The 23,242-nt window shown below is 36.9% G+C and overlaps 1 protein-coding gene across 1 annotated transcript in view; it reads right to left on the bottom strand.

Moving 5' to 3' along the window:
- Positions 1 to 5,674: 5,674 nt before the first annotated feature.
- Trhr (thyrotropin releasing hormone receptor) overlaps positions 5,675 to 23,242 on the bottom strand; it is a 40,552-nt gene continuing 22,984 nt past the window's right edge. The window contains exons 3-4 of the mRNA XM_004661392.3: positions 11,406 to 11,792; positions 5,675 to 6,012 (exon numbers count right to left, since the gene is read on the bottom strand). Coding sequence (XP_004661449.2) covers positions 5,806 to 6,012; positions 11,406 to 11,792 — 594 coding nt within the window. The 3' untranslated portion in view covers positions 5,675 to 5,805. The remainder of the gene's footprint in view (positions 6,013 to 11,405; positions 11,793 to 23,242) is intronic.

Genomic DNA, 23,242 nt, shown 5'->3' with positions numbered 1-23,242 from the left:
AAATATAGACAATCTACCATGATAATATCCCTTCTCACCACTACCTTTCTCACTCTCACATCCCCCCTCCACTAAGTTCCTTCTTTCTGTTTCACCTCTCTTTTATTTTGATGTCATCATTTTCCCCTTTCTATTATGCAGATCTTGTGTAGGCAGCATCACTGTGAGGCCATAAATATCAAGGCCATTTTGTGTCTGGAAGACAGCATTATAAGCATTCTGCTTCCTTTGGCTCTTATATTCTTCCACCACCTCTTCTGTGATGGTCCCTGAGCCTTAAAGGGTATAATAGAGATAGCTCAGTGCTGAATAGTCCACTGTTACTTCTTCTCAGCACTATGGTGAGTTTTGAATCACCCCAGTGGTCACTGCCATCTGAAAAGAAAACTTCTTTAGTCAAAAGTGAGAGTAGCATTAATATATGGGCATAAACATTAGTGTTTATGGGACAGTTTGGTTCATTTTTTTATTAAATGTATTATTTTGTATAATTTTAGATGCACAGAAAAGTTGCAAACATTGCGACCTTTCTCAAACAGAAAATTTGGCAAAATAGTGTTATCATTATTATCATGCTTTATATTTTCAGAAACACTCTCATTTAGAAAATAAAACCTAGCCTAACTAAATCTCTTGTGAAACAGCAAAATCTAATTTCAGAGTGTTCCATTCCTTTCTTGACTGTAAACATTTGCATATTATGACCAGATGCTTTATTATTACTTTTAAATATATTTCAGTCTTGCTAGTTTACTCATAAACTGTATTTTTATCACCATCTTATATGTAATGATTCTATATGGAAAGAGGCAGCTGCTTTTAAGTTATATGATCAATAATGAGAAAAGAATTGAATTTAAATACACTTTAAAAAATTATTTATTTATTTATTTGAGAGAGACAGACACAGAGAGAAAGACAGACAGAGGGAGAGAGAGAGAATGGGTGCGCCAGGGCTTCCAGCCTCTGCAAACGAACTCCAGACACGTGCGCCCCCTTGTGCATCTGGCTAACGTGGGACCTGGGGAACCGAGCCTCGAACCGGGGTCCTTAGGCTTCACAGGCAAGCACTTAACCGCTAAGCCATCTCTCCAGCCCCAAGAATTGAATTTAAATGACAGGATTGTTTAACCATTTAGGAGTTCAAATAAATAACTTTTAATGCAATTCAGAAAATTCACACTATATCAAAGGGTAATAACTATCACACATATACAGTGTTGGTTCTTTAAGATTTTATAAGTCACTTTCTGAGTGGAAATACTCTCGTTGTCAGTTTCTGATTTTTCTTTTTCAAGATGAAAAGATATGTCTGACTACCCAAGACATTAACTAATAATTAATAATTAATAAATAATTAATAAAATAATTATTGTCTCTATGGTTGCATAAAGCAGAACATGGAACAGCAATTTGCATGCAAAAAATTAACACTGGAGGTCACTTCAGGAAGCAGAAGTGAAGGAATTTGGATAGTTGGACAAAAATGGATTGTCTTGGGGTGGTTTCCACTGTGATGCATATGCTCTTCAAGCTCAGCCAAATGAAAAGCCTCTAAAGAACCATTTTGAAGAAACCTCAGAAACATTTCACTGGTAAAAGGGACAAGGGAGCATTTTCCACTTAGATTTCATCCCCCACTGTTTGAATGTTGTTCATTGAGCACTAACTCCCTAGGAACTCCTGGCTAACTGTGCTCACACTGAGGACTTTCTGAAGCTTTGGGGAAGCCGCTGGGCAAGAAAGAAATGACTTTGAGTTGTGAGACAGGGGAGAATTGTAAAGTGGGTGAACCTATCCTCTACAGCGGTTCTGAAATTCTGGAGGCCTAATGCAGATGGGGTGCGAGGCACTACTGCTCCTCCCCCCTTTGGTTAACACAGCTTCTACTACCCTATGACACCTCTTAAAACAGGATGTTAGCAGAAGCCACTTTGTGGAAGGGATGAGTAGGACATATTGTGTGGGTTTTCCGGTTGAAATATATAATCGAATTGCAAATCTCTTTAAAGGTTATGATCAGTGAATGGGTTGGTGATTGAGTTTGAGGAGGCCCAGGACCTGTCAGTGACTCTGAGTAGCAACATATACAGTATTAGGTGTGGCATATGGTACTTCCTTTTCCTCTTCTTTTTTAAACATATATTTAAAAAGTTTGTATTTACTGGTTTCAGAGAGAGAGAGAGAGAGAGAGAGAGAGAGACAATATGGGTGTCTGCCAGGACCTCCAGCTGCTGCATGTGAACTCCAGATACATGTGCCACCTCGAGTATCGGGCTTACATGGCTCCTAGGGAGTTGAACCTGGATCCTTTGGCTTTTCAGGCAAGCAACTTCTGATCCATCTCTCCAGCCCCTTCTTCATCTTCTCCATAGATAACTTTTAATAAACCTATTCATTTACATCCACTAACAACATCTCTTAAAAGTTTGCTATCTTCCAGGTACTGTGCAATTTATTGCACTTTGCTGACTGTGGTGAACAAAAATATTATTTCATCTGTATTCATTACATTTCCAGGGGATCTGAAAAAGATAGATATGCCATTTGGTAAAATCCATAAAACTATTTATCTCAGAGAATTAAAAATTTATGTGACTTTAGGTGTTACATACTTCTTTAAACGATGTATAGAGTTAGTTATATTCTGGAAGCATTTAAATAAATTTCCTATTATTCTCTGAAAGTTACAATGCTTTGGGTTTAGTATTTTTTTATGTTTTATTTTCACCCAGTTCTTCAAGTATGAAAGAATGAGGTAATTCTAAAATTAATAATAATAGTAGTAGTAATTATAAATGATGATGTTGAGATGTACTTAAGTAAGACTTTCCTTTCATATGTCAGAAAAAAATGAATTTTATCAAATGTAATCTGCTTGCTAAAGCAGTGGCCTAGAACAAACCAAACATTCTACACATAGCTGACCTTTATACCCTAGGTATTTTCTTTTTACAAATTTCAGATATATTGGAGATATTGGGAATTGTAAAGCAAACAGAGCAGTCTGCTTTATAATAACACAGTGGAGTTTGAGTATACTTTGTTATTGTTTAAAAAGTGACAGCAAGAGATATTTCAAACAATTGCTTTAGCATTTCCTAAAATTTCAGCTATTTGTAAATACTTGTGATTTTTGCTTCATCTAATATTAACATCCAATGAACTCATTAATGTCAGAGGAATCATGATTTCAGTGGTAAGTCAGTTATATTTGCTCTAATACACAAGAAATTTATTAAAATTGAAAGTATCTATTTTTAGCATTACTTATATTTATCTGAGAAACATCAGTGGTACATGTTGAAGAATACTGAATCAAAATGACATGTTTTGGGGAAATAGATTTTAGTTAAGCTGTACAAAAAAAGTTAAAGTTTTGGGAGAAAAAAGCAAAGGAACAGATCTTTCAGTTTAATACTTTATTACTCACCATACACATATTGAAACAGACATAGAGTTTCCCATGGCAGAGCACATAATACTGCACTTTCTGAGAGAAGTGTCTTTGTTCCACAAGGGCACAATGGGTAATTACCCATTATAAGCTGAGTCAGCGTACAACTTTATAAAACTGGTAAAAGGAAGCCAAAACATTCAGAGGCACACAAGCGACATGCAGGTCATCAATTTCATAGTATTCAGAAGTGCATCACTACATGTATTTTAAATTTTATGGTGAATTCTGAAGCTTAGGTTTATGAAGGGCCTAAGTACCTGAGCTAGCTGTGAGCTCTATGTTTAGCATAATTTGTTAATTCATGGCTAATAACATCTGAATAAGATATACATACACTAATATTTTAATATGTAATGGGATTATAATATAGAAACACACACACATATATATATGTTTGCATATATATATATACATATATATATGTATATATATATAATATACATATATTTTCACGTGGAAAGTTAAGACTTATAAGAATACTTTTTAAATCATAACACCTATAAGACAAATAATATGCTGTATTTTCTATATGTACTCACTGAAATTCACATGGTATAGAAAGTAAATAGCTTATCTGTAGTTCTAACTTGTATTCTTGTGAATGGATGGTTATTTTCTCTATAAATATAAATGCAGATCAGTTGCTTCTTCCTTTGTTTAGCCTTTTGACTATCTGTCTTCTGTAATTAGTCCCTGATGAGTTGTAGCTTCATGGGCCATATCCCTTTCATATCCCAAGGTTTGCCCAAAGTTTTGTATTTTCCTTCACTTGTTTCTCCTATATCAAATGTCTATTTTTGCTTTATTATTGTTTTAATGCTTATTGTTATTATTATTAACATGTTTTGTATGGATACATCATTTGTTGGTATATTCTTCTTCCTCTTCCCTGCCCCTATTATGTTATAAATGCTCCTCAGTGGGTTAACTCTAAACAAAGTCTATCCTTAAACGAAGTCTTAGCTCCCATTGAAAATCCTCCTTATTGACTCTGGGACTCCCTAGTTATCTTCCTCACCCCTAAAGAATTCTGTTGTCTGTGCTCTGAACTCACACCATTTGGCTTGCCATCATGTACTTTTATTTACTTCTATTGCATGTTTTGATGATAATATGTTGTCACTAAATTGTAGCCTTGAACACAGACAGTGTTTCAATCTTTATTTCTCACTATTGCATCAGGTTGTGGACACAAGAGTGCTATTGAAATCATTATAATGATATATACACAGGGCTGTTCAGACCATCATCTGCTCCACTTAATGTAGTACTTTTTCATGAGCCAGGAGAATTGTTTTAAATACTAACAAGAAACAAAATACACTATTTGTGGAGATAGATTTTATGCAAAAAACAAACATCATGAAGATTGTAGAAAGTGTTTCTTAATTGAAGTTTCATTCACTTGTTTATTCATTCACTTAATAGAAAGGTAAGATCACCATCTAAGTTTAATTTTTGGAACAGAAAGTTGAAATGGACTTGCCTTCAAGAAGTTTTATGGATATTTGCTTAAGAACTATCTGATAAACAAGAATTTTCAAGGTCTATGTGGAGGCCCCAAACAAGAAAAAGTGGATTTCAAGGTGTTCTGAGCTAATGATAGGATCAAAATCACCTAACAGAGGAAAAGTGCTTGGACCATACTCAAGCAATGTACAGATGATGATAAGCCCAATAATTTTTATATGTACCAATTCAAATTGTTATTCATGCCTAGGGAGTAAATATTTTGCTTTCTTACTAGATCATTTCAGCAACATAATGTCTGTTGTAGTCAGGTTCACATTGCTGCCAGAAAACACTTGACCAAGAACAGCTTATGGGGAAATAATGGTTTATTTTGGCTTACTGGCTCAAAGGGAAATTCCATGATGGCAAGGAAAAATGATGGCATGAGCAGAAGTTGGACATCACCTTCTGGTCAGCATCATTAGGACAACAGCCACAGAAAAGTATGACAAAGATTGGCAAGGGGAAATTGGCTATAATGCCGGGTGGTGGTTTGATTCAGGTGTCCCGCATAAACTCAGGTGTTCTGAGTACTAGGTTCCCAGATGATGGAGGCAGTGTAATGTTGGGGGCAGGCTGATAGGTATTATAGCCAGTGTTCCGTTGCCAGTGTTTGGCACATTCTCCCGTTGCTATTGTCCACCTTATGTTGGCCAGGTGGTGATGTCCACCCCCTACTTATGCCATTGTTTTCCCCTGCAATCATGGAGCTTCCCCTCAAGTCTGTAAGCCAAAATAAACCCTTTTCCCCAAAAGCTGCTCTTGGTCAGGTGATTTCTACCAGCAATGTGAACCTGACTGCACATACCCATAAGCCCTAATTCCTATGTAAATCAAACTACCACAATATCCTTATTAATTTCTGAGTGCAGATCTTTGGCTAGAGAAGTCCTTCCTTTAGTAGCATTTTGCATTTGTTTTCTTTTCTGAGAGGCTTCCCTCTTTATCAATACAGTCCAAGACAGTGTTGAGAAAGTTTGCATTTGGCCTTGTTTGGCAGTCAGAGAATAGCCTCTGGTATGAGAGTTGAGTCCATTCCTCTGTAAAGAAGGAAAGAATCACAGATGGGCTTGGAAGAAGGCTTGCTAATTCCACTGGTTATCTCATCCTTTTTTTTTTTTTTTTTGCTGTTATTTTATTTATTTGAGAGCAACAGACAGAGAGAGAAAGAAGGAGAGAGAGAGAGAGAGAGAGAGAGAGAGAGAGAGAGAGAGAGAGAGAGAGAGAGAGAGAGAGAGAATGGGCACGCCAGGGCTTCCAGCCACTGCAAATGAACTCCAGATGCATGCACCCCCTTGTGTATCTGGCTAACGTGGGTCCTGGGGAATTGAGCCTCGAACTGGGGTCCTTAGGCTTCACAGGCAAGCACTTAACCACTAAGCCATCTTTCCAGCACTATCTCATCCTTATAACTCCTTATAACTAAGTTTTCCCAGGACTTTCATCTTCATCATTCCAGACTAGAGTTTGTAGTATGGACTTGACCCAGGTGTATATCCTTCAAGAATTTACAACTATGTTTATTGACTATTTAAACTATTATTATCTCACTAGACCCACAATTGATGATTTCAGACAATGCAATATCCAAACCGATATTACATATTCCAGCCTTTAAATTTGTTGATGGAATTTCTAAAATATTAATTAATCACCCATTGAGTCACCATGTGTGTCATTGGTATAGAACTTTGCTGTTTATCTCTTTTGGTAGGACAATGTGGTGTAGAGACAGGATCATTTTTATCAATGGAGATTATTTGAATATTGAACCTGGAACAATATAGATTTAGGTTTATCAGCATAGTCCATTTGGTGCTAACCGTCTCAATGACAAACTGGTCACCAATGTGTAACTCTCCTGAATGACATCAGTTGCTGGGTGATTTGAGATTATAATTATGAACTCAATGCAGGATGTAAAACATTGCAATGTCCTATCTAGCCTTGCTTATTCTTGTGTGGTGATGTTCAGAAAAAAATATAGTTGATATTTCTAATTAAAGTCTATAAAATCGAAACAGAATATATAAACAATTCTAACATAAAATCATTTTTAGACCTTTCAAATAGACAATTAATAATTTATTCTTTAAAATACTTCTTATATCTTCAATTCATGTTTTAAATACTGCCAGAGTTGCATCTAGAGATGATATTATATGGATCTTGTTTTGCCCACTTGTGAGTTTTGTTAGAATGGGAAGTCTTTTTTTCCTTTAAAAAATTGTGGGTTCTTATTTTGGTTCCTGACATACCATACTTCTACTATGCTTTCTCAGAAAAAAGCCATATCAAGCAGCTCAACTCCACACATGGTTCATACCATGCAAATGATGGCAAAGTTAACAAGAGTTATAGAACCCTCAGATAAGTTTTCCACCGGTTAACAGTGACTCTTATAGAATGAACATTTATATGAAATTTTCTTATACTTAAGTTCACATGAGAGAATATTGGTACTTCTGTTTTAAGATGCTTGCGATCCATGTGTAGCCTTGAGTGAAGTGAGTTGAACCTTCCTGCTGTGAGGAAACTGATGCTTGTGGAGGGATGCAAGAAAGGAAAAGAAGAAAAAAGAATCATGATAGGGGCTTATAAGAATTTTGCATGTGAGCTAGTTTAAAAAAATTCAATTTACTCAGTTAAATGCTGATTTTGATGGCTGTTAACTATGACAGACAAAGAAGCAGAAAATAAATTATTAAAATACTTTTATGCTTTTATCATTACATTCAATCAGTGATTCCACACACTTGAAAACAAATTTTTCTTAAACTTAGGACTGACTATTTGCCTGCAAATATTCTCTAATTCACATGTAGTTTCCTTACACTTATACAATATTTCAACCATCTTGAGTTGAGGAGCAAAAATGATATTTATAACATGATTTAACTTTTTAAAATATTCTTCAAAATTAATGTTTTTATTTCTATCATTTTTTGGGTTTTTTTTTTTTTTTGAGGTAGGGTCTCACTCTGGTCCAGGCTGACCTGGAATTAACTCTGTAGTCTCAGGGTGGCCTTGAACTCACGGCGATCCTCCTACCTCTGCCTCCTGAGTGCTGGGATTAAAGGCATGCGCCACCATGCCCAGCTTATTTCTATCATTTTTTAAGTTTTAAAATTGTTTAACTACCCAGCTCTTATTTTTAAGTATTTATTTATTTTTTGTTTATGAGAAAGACATAGAAAAAGAGAGAAAATGGCTATGCCAGAGTCTCTAGCCACTGCAAACAAACCCCAGGTGTATATACCACCTGTACATCTGGCTTACTCATGGGTCCTGGGGAATCCAACCTGGGTACTTTGGCTTTGCAGGCAAGTGCCTTAACCACTAAGCAATCTCACAAAACCCACAGCTCTTATTTTTAAAGGGAGATCAAAACAGTATATACTCTGTTTTACTAAACAATTGGTCTTTACTATTCTAACATACTCAAAAATTTAAAAAATTCAATTTTATGTTTTATACTTAGTTACAGTAAACTAAATTTTAGCTACAATTTCTCCTTTAGCTTTACTTTTAGGTGTTTCACACAAACTGATCATTTCTTTTGGCAGATATTAACATATATGGCTCTATGTGTTTATAATCTATTTAAGAATACATAGAATTTGGATTTTTCTATTTGTTTTCAGCATATGGAACATTTCTGTTGTATACTCTGCTTTAAAACTATATCACAATTTTGAGGAAGAAGAACTGGGGGGAATTTATGTTTGCTTGTTTCATTCATGTACCATTGCTTATTTGCCTTGGGTGTAAAACCTAACCAAAAGCATTCAGTAATTCATGGAATTGGAAGTTATAAACAACTCAAATAATTTTATTAAGGGAGTCTCTTAATAACATTATTTAACTCTACCTGCAGTTTTTAATTTACATTTGACAGTATATTAAATTTTGATTATTTATGAAAATGTTTTATGATTTAATACAATATGATACAGAATACTTTGGAAACTTGCACCTCCTCTGTGTACACTCAAGCATCTATGGGTATTACACAGGAACATTTAATTTTATGATGCTATTTGCTTTAGAGTTGAAACACCATAAACTGAATTCTGTTGATGTTCCCATGTGCTCTAAAACCAATAAATTATTTATTAGCAAATAACGTTTTAAAAGTGAAAAGTGGAAAACAGAGTCTATACATTAAAGATTTAAAGGTTAGAAGGGTGTACTGTGCTTTGTCCATCACTATTTCAACATCTGGTATTACCCTTCATATATATATGCATATATATATATATATGTATATTAGATCATAAGAATTTAATCAGATTATCAGCTTTACAAAAGAAAAAAAAAAGTCTCTCTCCTTAGTAGGCATACATCTTAGGGAAACAGCATGGATTCCTGATTCCTGATCTTCTCATGAGAGAAATCACTGAAGTCATGATACTGTGATGAAGATAATGTTGTGTCTACCAGCACCCTAACACATAGTAGATGCTATGTTAGTTCACTTCCCTAACACAACATGTCGGATGTGTTCCAGTTCACTTTCTAGATCCGTTTATGCACATATGGACATGTTTTGTTTTCCATGGAACAAGAGCCCGTAGATGTGGCCCTCGATGACTCTGGCCCATAATTTGACTCCCACACTGATATTTCATCCAGGGTGAAAATTTAGTTGTGTAGTGTTGCACAGATAGTTGGGATACTTTCTGTAAATACTTTCTTGCATTTGTTTACTGTTACCATGGAAGGAGAAGAATGTCTTCCTGGAGTAGATTAGACCAACTGTCATAAAAGCACATTCCAGAATGGGTCCTGGATGGCCCTCCATGTGGTAGCATTGAAAACAGATCTTTCCAAAATAGACCAGTGCATCTTCATTAGGAAGCTAGAGGAGGGTAATTATCAGTAGCAGTCAGGGTCCAGAGAAAATCTATGAAACAAAGATGTAATCTGGCAAGGGGATAGTGCCAGAATACTCTGCATGGGTCACTTAAAACACAGATGCTTTTTGATCCACTTACTGAAAATTATTGAATACTAAACTATCACCAAAAACAATTTATGCCCTTGGAGAGCTGGTTAGTGAAGGCTCAGTAGGCGAGTCATTTGATAGGGATTGAATTAGGACCTGACAAATGTCCAGGGTATATGTGCATTCACACGTGTATAATGATGAGTGGAATAGAAGGTCTAAGTCAAACCTATCAAATATGAGACACTGATGATAAAGTTTCATTTCCAATAACAGTCTGACCAGCAAACTTTCTCAATGCTTTGATTTAGAATCCATAAACAAAATAGCAGTAACATTTGAAAACAAAAATGAACCTATAAACAATAGGTTGGAAGGAAGGAAAGGCAGCTGCAGGCTGGTTAAAATTGGCGGACTGAAAGGAGGCTCTAGGAGGTCTTCATCGTGCTGTGGGAAGCCAGGTTCTGGATGATTCAGAAGAATAACTAAGCTTTGCATGGTTTCAGACTTTGAAGCTAGAATCAGCTAGGAAGGCTCACTTGACACGGCTCAGTAGTTTACACAGAGGGATGCTAAAAGGAATTTTCTTCCATAAAAATTTCAGAGAAAAAAGGTAAACTCTTTCTTTCAACACTCAGCCTTAAGCTGTCTGTACATTTCAATATTCATTGTTTGTTTGCTGGTATTTCCAGCTATTTAAGTCAGAGATGTTTTTGTACCACCCACCATTAGGAAGAGTTGATAAGACTGGATGTATCCCAAGATCAAATCAACATGCCTCCTCAATTTATAATTTTTTTGTATTTTGAGTTTTACATTAAAATCAAATACTTATCTATTGTGTAAGCTGGAAACCATTTCTGAATCTTTTAAGTATTATGATAATCATTTTAATAGAGTAAAATGTCTGATGCCTTATTTTTACTCAATAAATAGTATTTTTTCTATGTTTTCTATAGTTTCATATATTCATGAAATTATACTGGACTTTGATAAACTAAAATATTAAATTAAAAGAATTCAAAATCTTCATGCTATAAATAAATGTGTAGATATTTGGTGATGAGCAGTGGAACCACATTTAGTAAGGCTAATATGAAAAATTTAAGTTGATGCATTGATGTCTAGATTTTACTAAAATATGATTACCATGGAATACATAGTGATTTTTCACATTAAATAAAAGAGGCTGTACTTTTATTTGCCCACATTTCGCTCTGTCGAGTATGTCCTATTTTTGTGATACTAGTTTGGTAAAACAGAAAACCTGAATCATTATCATGGGTCAAAGTATGTGTATATATATGTGTGTGTATATATATGTGTGTGAATATATATGTGAGTATATATATATGTATATATGTATATGTATATATATATACACACACACATAGGCTGTTTCCTTTCTTGTAGAAAACTACACAGATTCTGATTGTCTATCGTCCATTTTCTTCCAATTTACAGTCAACTCTGGCTGTGGGTTACCTCAGAAGCCAAGCAGGTATCATCAAAAGACACTTTTGTGGCAGAGAGGTAAGTGTCAGTCACAGTGACATCATCCAGCTCCGTGCTAAAATGGTCTGACTCCTTGATGACACTATAATTCAGGGCCACACTGTAGTTAGCTGGCTTTTCTGTAGGCTTCTGTTTGCAGTTGCAGAGCTTTCTGAAGGCTGCGCGGAATTTCTGGGACATGAGGTTGTAAATCACTGGATTGATGGCACTGTTGAGATAAATGCAAATTCGGCAGAAAAGTAAGAACCAATTTTCTTGGAAAGGGCTGGAGAGAAATGAGTTGACAACCACGAGAGTCCTGTAGGGCATCCACAAAAGGGCAAAAAGAATTACAACCACTGCCAGCATCTTGGTGACCTGTGGAGAAAGAGAGAGAATGAAGTCCCAACAAGACAGGAAACAGCAAGATGAGCCCATGGATTCTCTTGTGTCTACTTATTCCAGCTGGTGTTACAAATTCATGTCGCACTGCCAGTTTTGGGACTCAAACTCCAGCCCTCATGCTTGTGAGGCAAGGACTTCCCAGAAAAAGCTATCTTCCACAGCCCCACCCTTAGTGATTTAACCATAAGTGATTTAATCTGGACTTCCAGGACTTTCTATCTTAGGAACTCCCAATGTCTTTATACAGGAATTTGACAGAAGAGAAATAGCACACAGGGAGCGATGAGCGGGGGCCAGCAGAAGGATGTTGTCTGCAGGCCGAGTCATTCATTACTGTAAAGGATGAACTCAGAGTTTGGCTTTAAACACAGGCCACCTAAAGTGTCTGTGAGAAGCGGTAGGTAACCCAGATTCAATCCCATCTTTCCTTACTTGATTCCCAGCCCTAAGAAATTATTGTAATCTGTCTCTGAACTCTTCTGTAAAGTGAAGATGGGACCACCTTCCAGAATTAAATGAAGTCACACAATAGTGTGAAAAGGGACAAAGCAAAAATGAAATGTTTAGTGGAGGCCTGTTATGTACAAGATACCATATGAGATGTTCCATATTTGTTATTACCTTCAAAATGTTTAAAACTACTTAAATTGGTATTGTATCTGCCACGTTTTCAGATTATAAAGTTGAGGTACACTTGCTGATTAGCATTTTGGAAGAGGGTGCAGAGCCTTAGAGCTGGGGATGGAGTCGAGTCTGCACCCAAAGTGTTTGCTCTTCTCACAGCTCACCTCTGTTTCAGCTTAAAAGAGAGGAAAAACTGCATTCTAGGGCTGAGAAGATGGCTTATTGGTTAAAGGCACTTTCTTGTAAAGTTTCCAGGCCAGGATTCAATTCCCCAACCACCCATGTAAAAATGAGACAAGTATTTCTTTGCAATGGCAAGAGACCCTGGCATACACACACACACACACACACACACACACACACACACACACACACACACCCTCCCAGAGCTGAAACATTCTGAAGTATTAGTAAGGCAAAGAGGCAGAGAATATAGGCAGGATAAAGTTAATATAAAGATCTCTCAGGGGCAAGATTATCATCCAAGGTCATAATTTAGCAGATTCATCTTCCTACCCCAGTGCTCAGTGCTCAGTGGGGTACTGGGGATACTGGGGGTTGGTTTGGTCTCACGCTAAGATCACTTGGCTTTTACTCTGTGAAGGGTTTTAAGACCTTAATCAAGTTGTTTGTACATCTGGAGATATGCTTATTAATATTATTTCTTTTGCTTCACAGAATTACTGGGGAGTAAAATGAAACAATGAATGGGATGGGACTTTAACACTCTAAAGCACTATGGAAATGCTACTCTTTCATTAATGGCACTCTAAAGAGATTATAGTATTCAACTACATGGCAAATGTATAAAAATTATAGCTATGATTATTTCCAGGTGTATAGATAATAACTAATTGCTTTCCATTTCAGACATTTAAAGCAATTTTAGTTTTCTTGAATCTCTTGCGGTATTTGAGATATCCTACCATTTAGTTTAGACATTTTAGATGTTCAGAACCTGAAAATGACCAAAACAAAATGAACTTATTCTTCCTCCCTCTGTCATGAAAATGTCCTCCACCTCATCTTTAGCCCCTGGCTTGTTCTGGAACTGAGAAGGGGGCATTTCCCTGTCTTTAGAGAGATTTGTAACTTCTTTGGGACAGAAATGAAGAATCCTCATCTAGACTCAATCTCCAGCAGTAGTATCTCCTATAAACTTGACTTCCACCTCATGCTTAATTCTAGTGATGAAGCCAGTATGGTCTTCTGAGCTGGAATGTTGCTGTTGTTCCTCAGCCCTCTCAATTTTCTGACATGGAGTTCTCTTACCAGACCTAGAAACACTTTGTGAGGATGGCAATGTGAGGGTAATTCTCCCCTCCCCCTCCTACTGCTGTTCTCCCTTGACTCATAGCAAACTCTTGCCTCCTTCCTCAGTTCTTTTGATCTAAGCCTTCTATCTTTTTAATCCACTCTCATGTTACTTCTCTGCCATGACCCTAGTGAGTCTCTACCTCCTGCCAACTTGCTGTGCCTCTTTTGTTGCTCAGGCTACTTTCCCATCATCTTCAAGTTTTTTTTGTCTTCTGGAGATTTTGTCCCAGGCCTTCGAGTCCCCCAAGTCATTGCTTCTTGAGCTTCACTTCTGATTTAATGCCTGCAGGATACAGAACTCTCTATTTTACCATAAGTATACAGCAGTTGTTCCTTGAGAAGATGTAATTTGGTTCACATCGTATCAGGTAAGACATCCCAAAGAGTCTGATTTCTTTTAGAGATTAGGAGTGTCCACTCAAGTTTCACATCAATTGAAACAAAATTATTTTGTAAGCTGGATTTCAAGTTTATTAGAGACCATTTTATATGCTTTTGAGAAATCAAAGACTCAACATGCTAATCAATATCCTGGGCTTTTGATGGAACTAAAGTAATTATCTCACTCATTGTCATCATTACCATAATCATCCTCATCTTATTTCTCCTCCTTGTAATCATCACACATCCTTATCTCTATCCCTAGCCTGATATTCCAGTTCTCCTACCTTAGGCTACTGCTTGCCTTCCTAATATGGACTAAGCATCCTGCAATGGAATTCATGTCTTGCTCTGTAACCAGATTGTCACATGTGAATACTTTATGATGGCCAATGGGCTCTGATAAGTACTGCATGGACATTTTACTTAATACTTATACTAATTCCTTAAGTAAATTATCATTAACTGTATTTTACATATGAACAAATTGAAGTATAGAGAGTTCATGTTAGTTGTCCAAAGCTGCATAAGTAGTGAAGGTCAGGACAGTGATTCAAATCTGTGTCTATGTAGGCCAAAGCTATCATTTTTCCTGTGTATTTTATTCTGTTATCATTTTCCACAGTGAGATTTCTATTGTGTTATACCCATTAGGGTCACTAAAATACCAAGGATAAGCCCATCACATTTACAGCTGCCAAATTTCAAAAGAAAGGTTAAATTTCATGCTTATGTTTTCTCTACCATTCCCATCTGAAGCATTAAACACACATTTGGCATTCACTAACCACTTTTTACTAAATCTCAGAGAGGAGACTGTAACTTTCACCATGTCAAAGAAGAGCAACCAGTCTCAAGGTCAGTATCTCTCCCTGCACTTCTGCAGCCTCCCTCCTTACTTCAACATCTCTTTCAAACATTTTGTTGCAATGAACTATATTTTCTTTCAATCTATTACATGGTGAATATCTTCAAGGCAAGGGCAAGTGCATTCATTTCTCTGCTCATAGGAATTTAGTACAGTACATAATCTAAAGTGTTTCCAGAAAATGTTAAATAAGCTGAGACATAGAAAATATTATTTGAGAATTTGTAACCATACTTTTCGAATTTTAACACATCAAGTATAATTAGAGGATTTTTTACAAATGTACTTTAGTACTAAAAAAGTCCTCTTAAATGGAGGTTGGGTTAATTAGTCAAATAAAGCCTTAATGCATTAAAGCTTTTTTATTAGACATACTTAAATGAATTTAAAAGCAGGATGAAGTGAAGACAATATACTGGTGATTCTAAGAGTAAGAAGAACTTATCTCCAGTGAGATGATACAGATCACATTTAATCCTATAATTATTTCTAATTGCTTACAGATATCCTTGATCATGTTTCATCACTCTAAAATGTTCACAAGGTTTTGGTAGAGCTGCTTGGAGTTTAGGAGCATTTTCTCAATATAGGAGCAAAGCCTAGAAGGAAATAGCTGAGAGGCTGTCTTTCATGCCCAATTAATTTCACTGTGGTTATTCAAATTTTATCTCTGCTATTATTCTTTATCATGAAAACAGGGAAACTAATATAGACTTGGAATTGGGCCACATTATTGTTAAGAACTGACTTTGATTTTTGGCCATGGTAGTGCATGGAGAATATAGCAGTATAATGACCACTGTTCTGTGTGTGTGTGTGTGTGTGGTGTGGGTGGGTGTATGTGTGTAGAGCATATGTTGTATGTAGGTGAGTAAGTGTATATATGAGCAGATATGCTGGTCATGCACATGCATGCAGTGGCTAGAGAACTTTAAATGTTATTCTCTATATTTCATCCATGTATTTCCTCGAGACCAGGTCTCTCACTCAACCCAGACCTTCATTTTGAGAGCACCACTTACTTTCTGCTCTCTGACCCTATGGCCTGGGGTTACAGATGTGTGTGGTCTTGCTCAGCTGTTTACATGGGTTCTGGGGAGTCTATCAAACTCTGGCCATCTCAGACCCTCCCAGGACCTCATGCTTAGCAGAAAGTTTTCTTAAGTGCTTTGTCATCTCCCCAGCCCAGAATATCACTTCTTTTAAAAAAAGTTTTGTTTTGATTATTTTTATTTATTATTTGAGAGTGACAGAGAGAGAGAGAGCGAGAGAGAAAGAGAGAATGGGCGCACCAGGGCCTCCAGCCACTGCAAACAAACTCCAGATGTGTGTGTCCCCTTCTGCATTTGACTCATGTGGGTCCTAGGGAATTGAGCCAGGGTCCTTAGGCTTCACAGGCAAGTGCTTAACTGCTAAGCCATCTCACCAGCCCAAGAAGATCACTTCTTTACTATAGCCACATCTCTAAGTTCTAAGGTCTTCAGAAGCAGCACGGCATGATTTGGCAGAATGATCTTACAATATATTTTTGACTGTGAAAGAATTTACCCATGCACTAGCTCTTGAGGAGTGGACAAAGACCCAGGGAGATATTGGCAATTCCTTCATTCACTTTAAATGTGATGTAAACTGAGAAACAGTAAAACAGAAGGAAATGCTGGTGCTATGAAGGTATCAGACCTAGACATGGGTTGATGCTGGTTCGTAAGAGTTTTCTGGCCAAAATGGACTCTCAAAGTAGAGAGAGGCAGACTTGTATATGACTGTTTACAAGCATGTGAGTAGTGCATGGTGTGGAAACCCTAATTGCAGACACGTAAGGAAGTGGAGCTACCTCATTTCTTAACAAGCCTTTACACAAGGCCTCATGTTATGAAAAAGTGATGTCATACTCCATGGAAAGTTGGGCTTCCATTACTAGGACAGAAGGAGGGACAAAGCTTTCAAAGGCGGTTCAGCCACAGGCCCAGCAGAGTACTGAAAGTGGATAATATTACAGGTTAGTAGAACTAACTGGTTGGAGTTCTGGTGGGAGCATTTTAGTCGATGTGGAACAGGCAGTCATTTTGAGTATATGGAAGACAGGTAAAGGAGACCTTACATGTCAACTGTTGAAAACACAGTATGAAAAGAGAGAATATGTCCATAGAGATGGTGGAAATGAACAGGGCACAGACAGGGGGATCGAGACTGGATGCACTTCTGTCCTTGGTTAAGGATTACCTTCTTTGGGAGGGTCAGCTGGAGACTTTAATATCAAGTGCTGGTGCTCATCTTTTATTCTGCTGTGTTTAAATACATGGAGTAAATGGCCAATAGTTCTCTCTTAGAGAGTGTAGATTGTCCTTCAAAGCACAAGATTCTTCTGTCATCTTTATAAAGCTTCTGAGTAAAGGTTCTAGTCAATGACTTAGTTTTTTTGTTTCATGTTTTTGAGACAGGGTCTCACCTGGAACTCATTCTATAGTCCCAGGCTAGCCTCAAACTCACAGCAATCCCCCTACCTCTGCCTCCTGAGTGCTGGGATTAAAGGTGTGTGCCACCATGCCCGCCTTAAATTGAATATATTTCTATCTGGTGAGTGAAATTAGAACTATAGATCCTGGAGTGGACATAATGTCATATATCTGTCTATCTATCTGTCTGTCTATCTATATATGCTTCTGGAAAAATCAGGCTACTTGAGTTCACTCTTGTAACCTACAGAGGCATCTTCTGTCATTGCTATCATTATTATTTAGTACTGAGATACTTGTTACATTATATATTGCTTTATTTTGTAGAATAATGTTAGATTTATTTAAAAGATGCAAAGATAATGGACAGAGAGTTTCTATATACTCTGTATTAAAGTGCACCAGTTACTGTTCATTTACCTTAGTTTGGGACATTATCATGACCAATTAATCAGTGTTGATAATTTTTTCATGGAGGCAATTAACCCCATATTTTAATGAGCTTTCACTAATTCATTTCCATGTCCTTATTTTATTCTAGAATATCACATTATATTTAATTATTACATTTACTTAGGTTTCTCTGGGCTGTTAGAGTTTCTATATATTTCCTTTTTTAATGGATTTGACATCTTTGAGGAGTGTATGTAATATTATATGGAATGTGTCTCAACTTCAGTTTGCTGGTTGTTTATCTCCTGAATAGAATGGAGCTATAGAACTTTAAAAGGAAGGACACAGAAGTGAAGGGTCCTTCTCTACATCATACATCTGGGATGTATGCTTCCAGCTTAAATTATGACTAAATATATTGCTTTAATGAAATATAATTTTACATATAATGAAATTCACATATTTATAGTGTATAAAGTTATGGTTCTTAATATAGTCCCAGAGATAAGCACCATAACTATAATCTAATTTTAGATTCCTTTATTATCTCAGAAAAACCCCACTACCCTTAATAGTCTTACACCATCTTTTCCCCACCTTCTTTAGGTCCAGACAACTACTGATCTATGTAATGGCACTTATTGATTTGTCAATTTTGAAGAATTCACATAAATGGAACCACATAGTCTTTTGTGTAGAACTTATTTTATTTAGCTTAATATCTAGATGGTTAAAATTATTGTAGAATATATTGGTAGTTCATTTGTTTCTGGAAATTATATTTCATAGTATGAATATATCACATTTTATTTAAACATTACTTTCATTTTTTATGTGAATGAATAATACTGTTACGAACATTGGTGTACAAGTTTTATGTAAGTTTGTGCTGTCTTTCTTTTATAGTTTATTTCTCTTCATCTCTACCTATAGGAGTGATAAGAATGAGTGGTAGTTGTAGTTCTAATATGTCATTTTAAGTTATATAGTATGTGAGAGTAGGAAATACACTTTTGTCTTTGGAGAAATTCTGAGCAACAATTCTTACTATAAAAGTACTAAATTATTTTACAGAGACACTAGGACTCAACAAAGATAGAATAAAGACAAATCTAAATGATATTCTACACTTAAAAATTGGAGAAAAATATGATATGTGAAAATATAAGAAACAAAATAAAATATTATTTATTCCTAATAATGTAAACTTTCATGTATTATACCAGACTGTTTGGAGTGAGTTCAAAGAGAAAGAGAGAAATAGAGGCAGTCATATAAGTAGATATAGAGATGATAGATAATGATATATATATATCATTATATATATATATATATATATATATATATATATATATATATATGTTGCTGAAAAGGGGAATAGAGAAAGAGGACTTGACAGAGAGGGATGAAGAGTATCAATTTTATTTATTTATTTTTTTCAAAGATGAAATAGTGCCCAGCATTTTTCTTTGCTGAGGGACCAAGTCCACAGGGAACATTTATGATCCAAGAGAGAGTAAGGCATAGGCTGATTGAAGGAACTGTGTTCAAGGGTGAGGACAATATACAGTGCACAAGGAGCGAGGGTGCATCTCTTTTGCCCTTTCAATATTTATTATTTCCTTTTTTTTTTTTTTTTGCTACATTTAAAAGATCAAGGCAACAAAGCAATAAAAGGACCTTGTTTTTACCCCCTGAGTCCTTAATGGAGTCCTGACAGCAGTTAATTGATGAGGCTTTGGAATTAGCAAAATTCTTCAATGTTATTAGCACTTTTGTGATCATATCCCACTGAGATCTGTAGGAGGACGGATACTGTTCCTGTTTGGTTGATGAAGACATAAAAACTCAGGAGAAACAGAGGAAGAGTCATATAGCTCAAATGCAGGTAACAAAGGTAGCTGTTGAATCAATATCTTTTAAAAAAAAAATTGGAAACATCCTGTTACTATTACTTTAAAAAGTATTTTAGACCATGAGTTGCTTCGACAGATATTGGTCATTTTCCCCCAGTTGCCCATGTAGCACCTTCTGGCACTAGATGCGCTGTCCGGGGACTGACTCTCTTCCAGTTTCCAGCCATGCCATTCCATTTTATGTGTCAACCACATAAGGTGTCTTCAGCAGTAGGGTCTTAACACTAACCTTTGGTAGGTCATTAAGTACCCTGACAGAAATCTGTCTTTCTTTTAGGAAACCTTGTAGGTCTCTCTGATCAAAAGCTCATTGTGGATGATAGCCACATGCTGGTACTGGGAGTTACAGGTCAGTGCCCACTAAGAAAAGGAAGAAAAAGATAACTAATATAAAAAAGTTAAAGAGGAAAGAAAGAGAGAGAGAGAGAGAGAGAGATTGAGAGAAGCTGTAGAAGATTGAGGTCAGTCTTCATCATACCCTCTCCAGTGGCTTGTGGCTCAAGTGTTCCCTCTAAGGGCCTGGTGAAAGTTCAGCCATTTGGGCTGCCTTTTAGGATGTAGAATTTTATGGTTCCATTGCCATTTGGGCCTAGATTTGTGTTTCCCACCCCTCTCTTGCCTTCCCCTCCCTCCCCACCCATCCTATTGTCTAGTCCAGGAGATGCTTTTTTCTTGGTGAACTGGGTACCAGCGCAAGGGTGAAGGAGTTCAACACAGAGAAAAATCAACTCCTACCAAATCAAAGATCCAGAGACCCAGAGGCCCCCAGCACCTCATCACTGAAGCAGACCAAAAATGAACCCAATATGGCTCAGGGAAATTTCGGGGAAGAGGGGGCAGAAAGAATGTCAGAGCCACATGTTGGGTCATGATATGCAGAGACATTTATCCTACCCATAACTGTGAGCTAACTCCAGAATACATGACCCATATACCTCAACAAAGAGGGGCCAGGGGAGGGGGTAGGACAGTGGTACCAAATTGACTGTATTTGCTGAATACAAAACTAATTAATAAAAATATTTTAATTTGGGCTGGAGAGATGGCTTAGCGGTTAAGCGCTTGCCTGTGAAGCCTAAGGACCCCGATTCAAGGCTCCGTTCCCCAGGTCCCACGTTAGCCAGATGCACAAGGGGGTGCACGCTTCTGGAGTTCGTTTGCAGTGGCTGGAAGTCCTGGCGCACCCATTCTATCTCTCTCCCTCTATCTGTCTTTCTCCCTGTGTCTGTCGCTCTCAAATAAATAAATAAATAAAAATGAACAAAAAATATTTTAATTTAATTTATTTATTTGAGAGGAAAAATGAGGCAGAGGAAGATAGAGAGAAAGGAGAGACACTGAGAGAGAAAGAGAGGGAAGGAGAGAAAAAATGGGCATGCCAGGGCCTCCAGCCACTACAAATGAACTCCAGATGCATACACCACCTTGTGCATCTGACTTATGTGGGTCCTGGGGAATCAAACCGAGGTCCATTGGCTTTGCAGATAAGTAAGTGCTGTAACTACTAAGCAATCTCTCCAGTCCACTAATAGTTTATATATAATTTTATTTATATAATTTTATTTATTTATTTGAGAGAGAAAGAGAGACAGATAGAGGAAGAGAGAATGGGCACTCCAGGGCCTTCAGCCACTGCAAACAAACTCCAGACACATGTGCCACCTTGTGCATCTGGATTACATGAGTCCTGGGAACTCTAACCTGGGTCCTTTGGCTTTGTAGGCCTTAACTTTTTGCTTCTGAAGTGCCTTAACTGCTAAGCCATCTCTTGAGCCCTGAACTGTTATTTTTGATTGTAGTGCCCACCTTCTATCTAGCTAATAATAAAAATCAACACATTTAATAAGTGGAAGACTTACTTGCTACACCTATTATGAAATATTTGGAAGAGATAATGATGTTACTATGAATCATTGGTAAGCTTGAAATCCCTTGCGGGTTTTGGCACCAAACTGGAGTACTACATTAAGGAAATAGCTGGGAGAAGAAAGTTGTCAGAAGAAGACAGAGTCCTTCACACCACTCTACTTCCCAGAGAAATATGCAAAGAAGAAAATTGGAAATACAAAAATAACCATACAAGGGCTGGAGAGATGGCTTAGCGGTTAAGTGCTTGCCTGTGAAGCCTAAGGACCCCGGTTCGAGGCTCGGTTCCCCAGGTCCCACGTTAGCCAGATGCACAAGGGGGTGCACGCGTCTGGAGTTCGTTTGCAGAGGCTGGAAGCCCTGGCACACCCATTCTCCCTCTCTCCCTCTGTCTTTCTCTCTGTGTCTGTCGCTCTCAAATAAATAAATAAATAAATAAATAAATAAATAAATAAATAAATAATAAATAAATAAAATAACCATACAAATTACTGAAGTCTTGCATTTCTGAGGACACAGCTCAGTTATTAGTGAGGTACTTATTAGCCTATGGTCACATGGGACCTGGGCACATGGAAATTAATGACCAGATATCAGCTTATTAGTTTGCTCAGGAAGTCATAAGGATTTAATTCATACATCAGTTCCCTACAATATTGTTGGAATTCTTGACTACAGTTCCCTAAGATATTGTTGGAATTCTTGACTACTTCAGAAAAATATCTGAGTTTTGAATCTGTGAATGATTCAGGCATGAAGACATCTGTGGATAGCCATGGGCCTTGCTATTGTCTGGACATACTTTGTGCTTTGTGAACAAAGAATATGGTAAAGTCAAGTGTTGATGAGTGACAAACTCACATAGAAGAATGAATTGGAGTTGGCATCCAGTGTCTAGATCCCACAGTCTATGTCTACCTTCAAGGACATAGGGCAGGACATGATGCCTGCACCTCTCCTTACTCTCACAACAGTCCCAAGTAGTAAAAACATGGTTATGCTGGCCAGGAAAAGCCACACAACAGATGTGATAGCTGCACTATTTAACTTGTACTGAAAATAATTAACCTCTGTTGTATGAGTGATTTTCCAGGTGTCATAGAAAGAAATCTTCATTTGTGAATAGGCTCTTTATCAATGTCGGATCTCACATAGTATAAGCTCTGGTTTTGGCTTCCAGAGAAAAGCAAATCAGCAACAAACATTCAGTGTCTCCACTGTACAAAAGGTTGAGAGGTGTTCTTAGAACAGAAACTGCCACATAAACATTGTTAAATGCATGTTTGCATTATTATTGAGTCAATACTCATTTTCTAACCAAATGTCAAAAGTATAATTGAGGAGTGATGTGTGGGTCTAGAGTTCTTTAAATTAGCAAAGTGCTATAGTTATTGTACTTTATTTTGGCTGGAATATTCTCATTTTCAGACCTATTCTTCCTTCTGGAAACTGTTCTTGGTTAATGAATATAAAACTGTTAGCCTTTAATATTCTAATGCCATCCTTTAAAGGGTAACAATACATTCTGTGTTTGGACTCTATCCATGTTCTTCTGCTTTCTGCATATTAACAAAGTGTTCTGAAACTAGGATATTTTGCTTT

This window comes from Jaculus jaculus, chromosome 2, assembly GCF_020740685.1.
Source record: "Jaculus jaculus isolate mJacJac1 chromosome 2, mJacJac1.mat.Y.cur, whole genome shotgun sequence".
In the NCBI taxonomy this organism is placed as follows: Eukaryota; Metazoa; Chordata; class Mammalia; order Rodentia; family Dipodidae; genus Jaculus; species Jaculus jaculus.
Note: the sequence above shows the minus strand (reverse complement) of the source record. Positions and strands in the feature narration are given on the sequence as shown.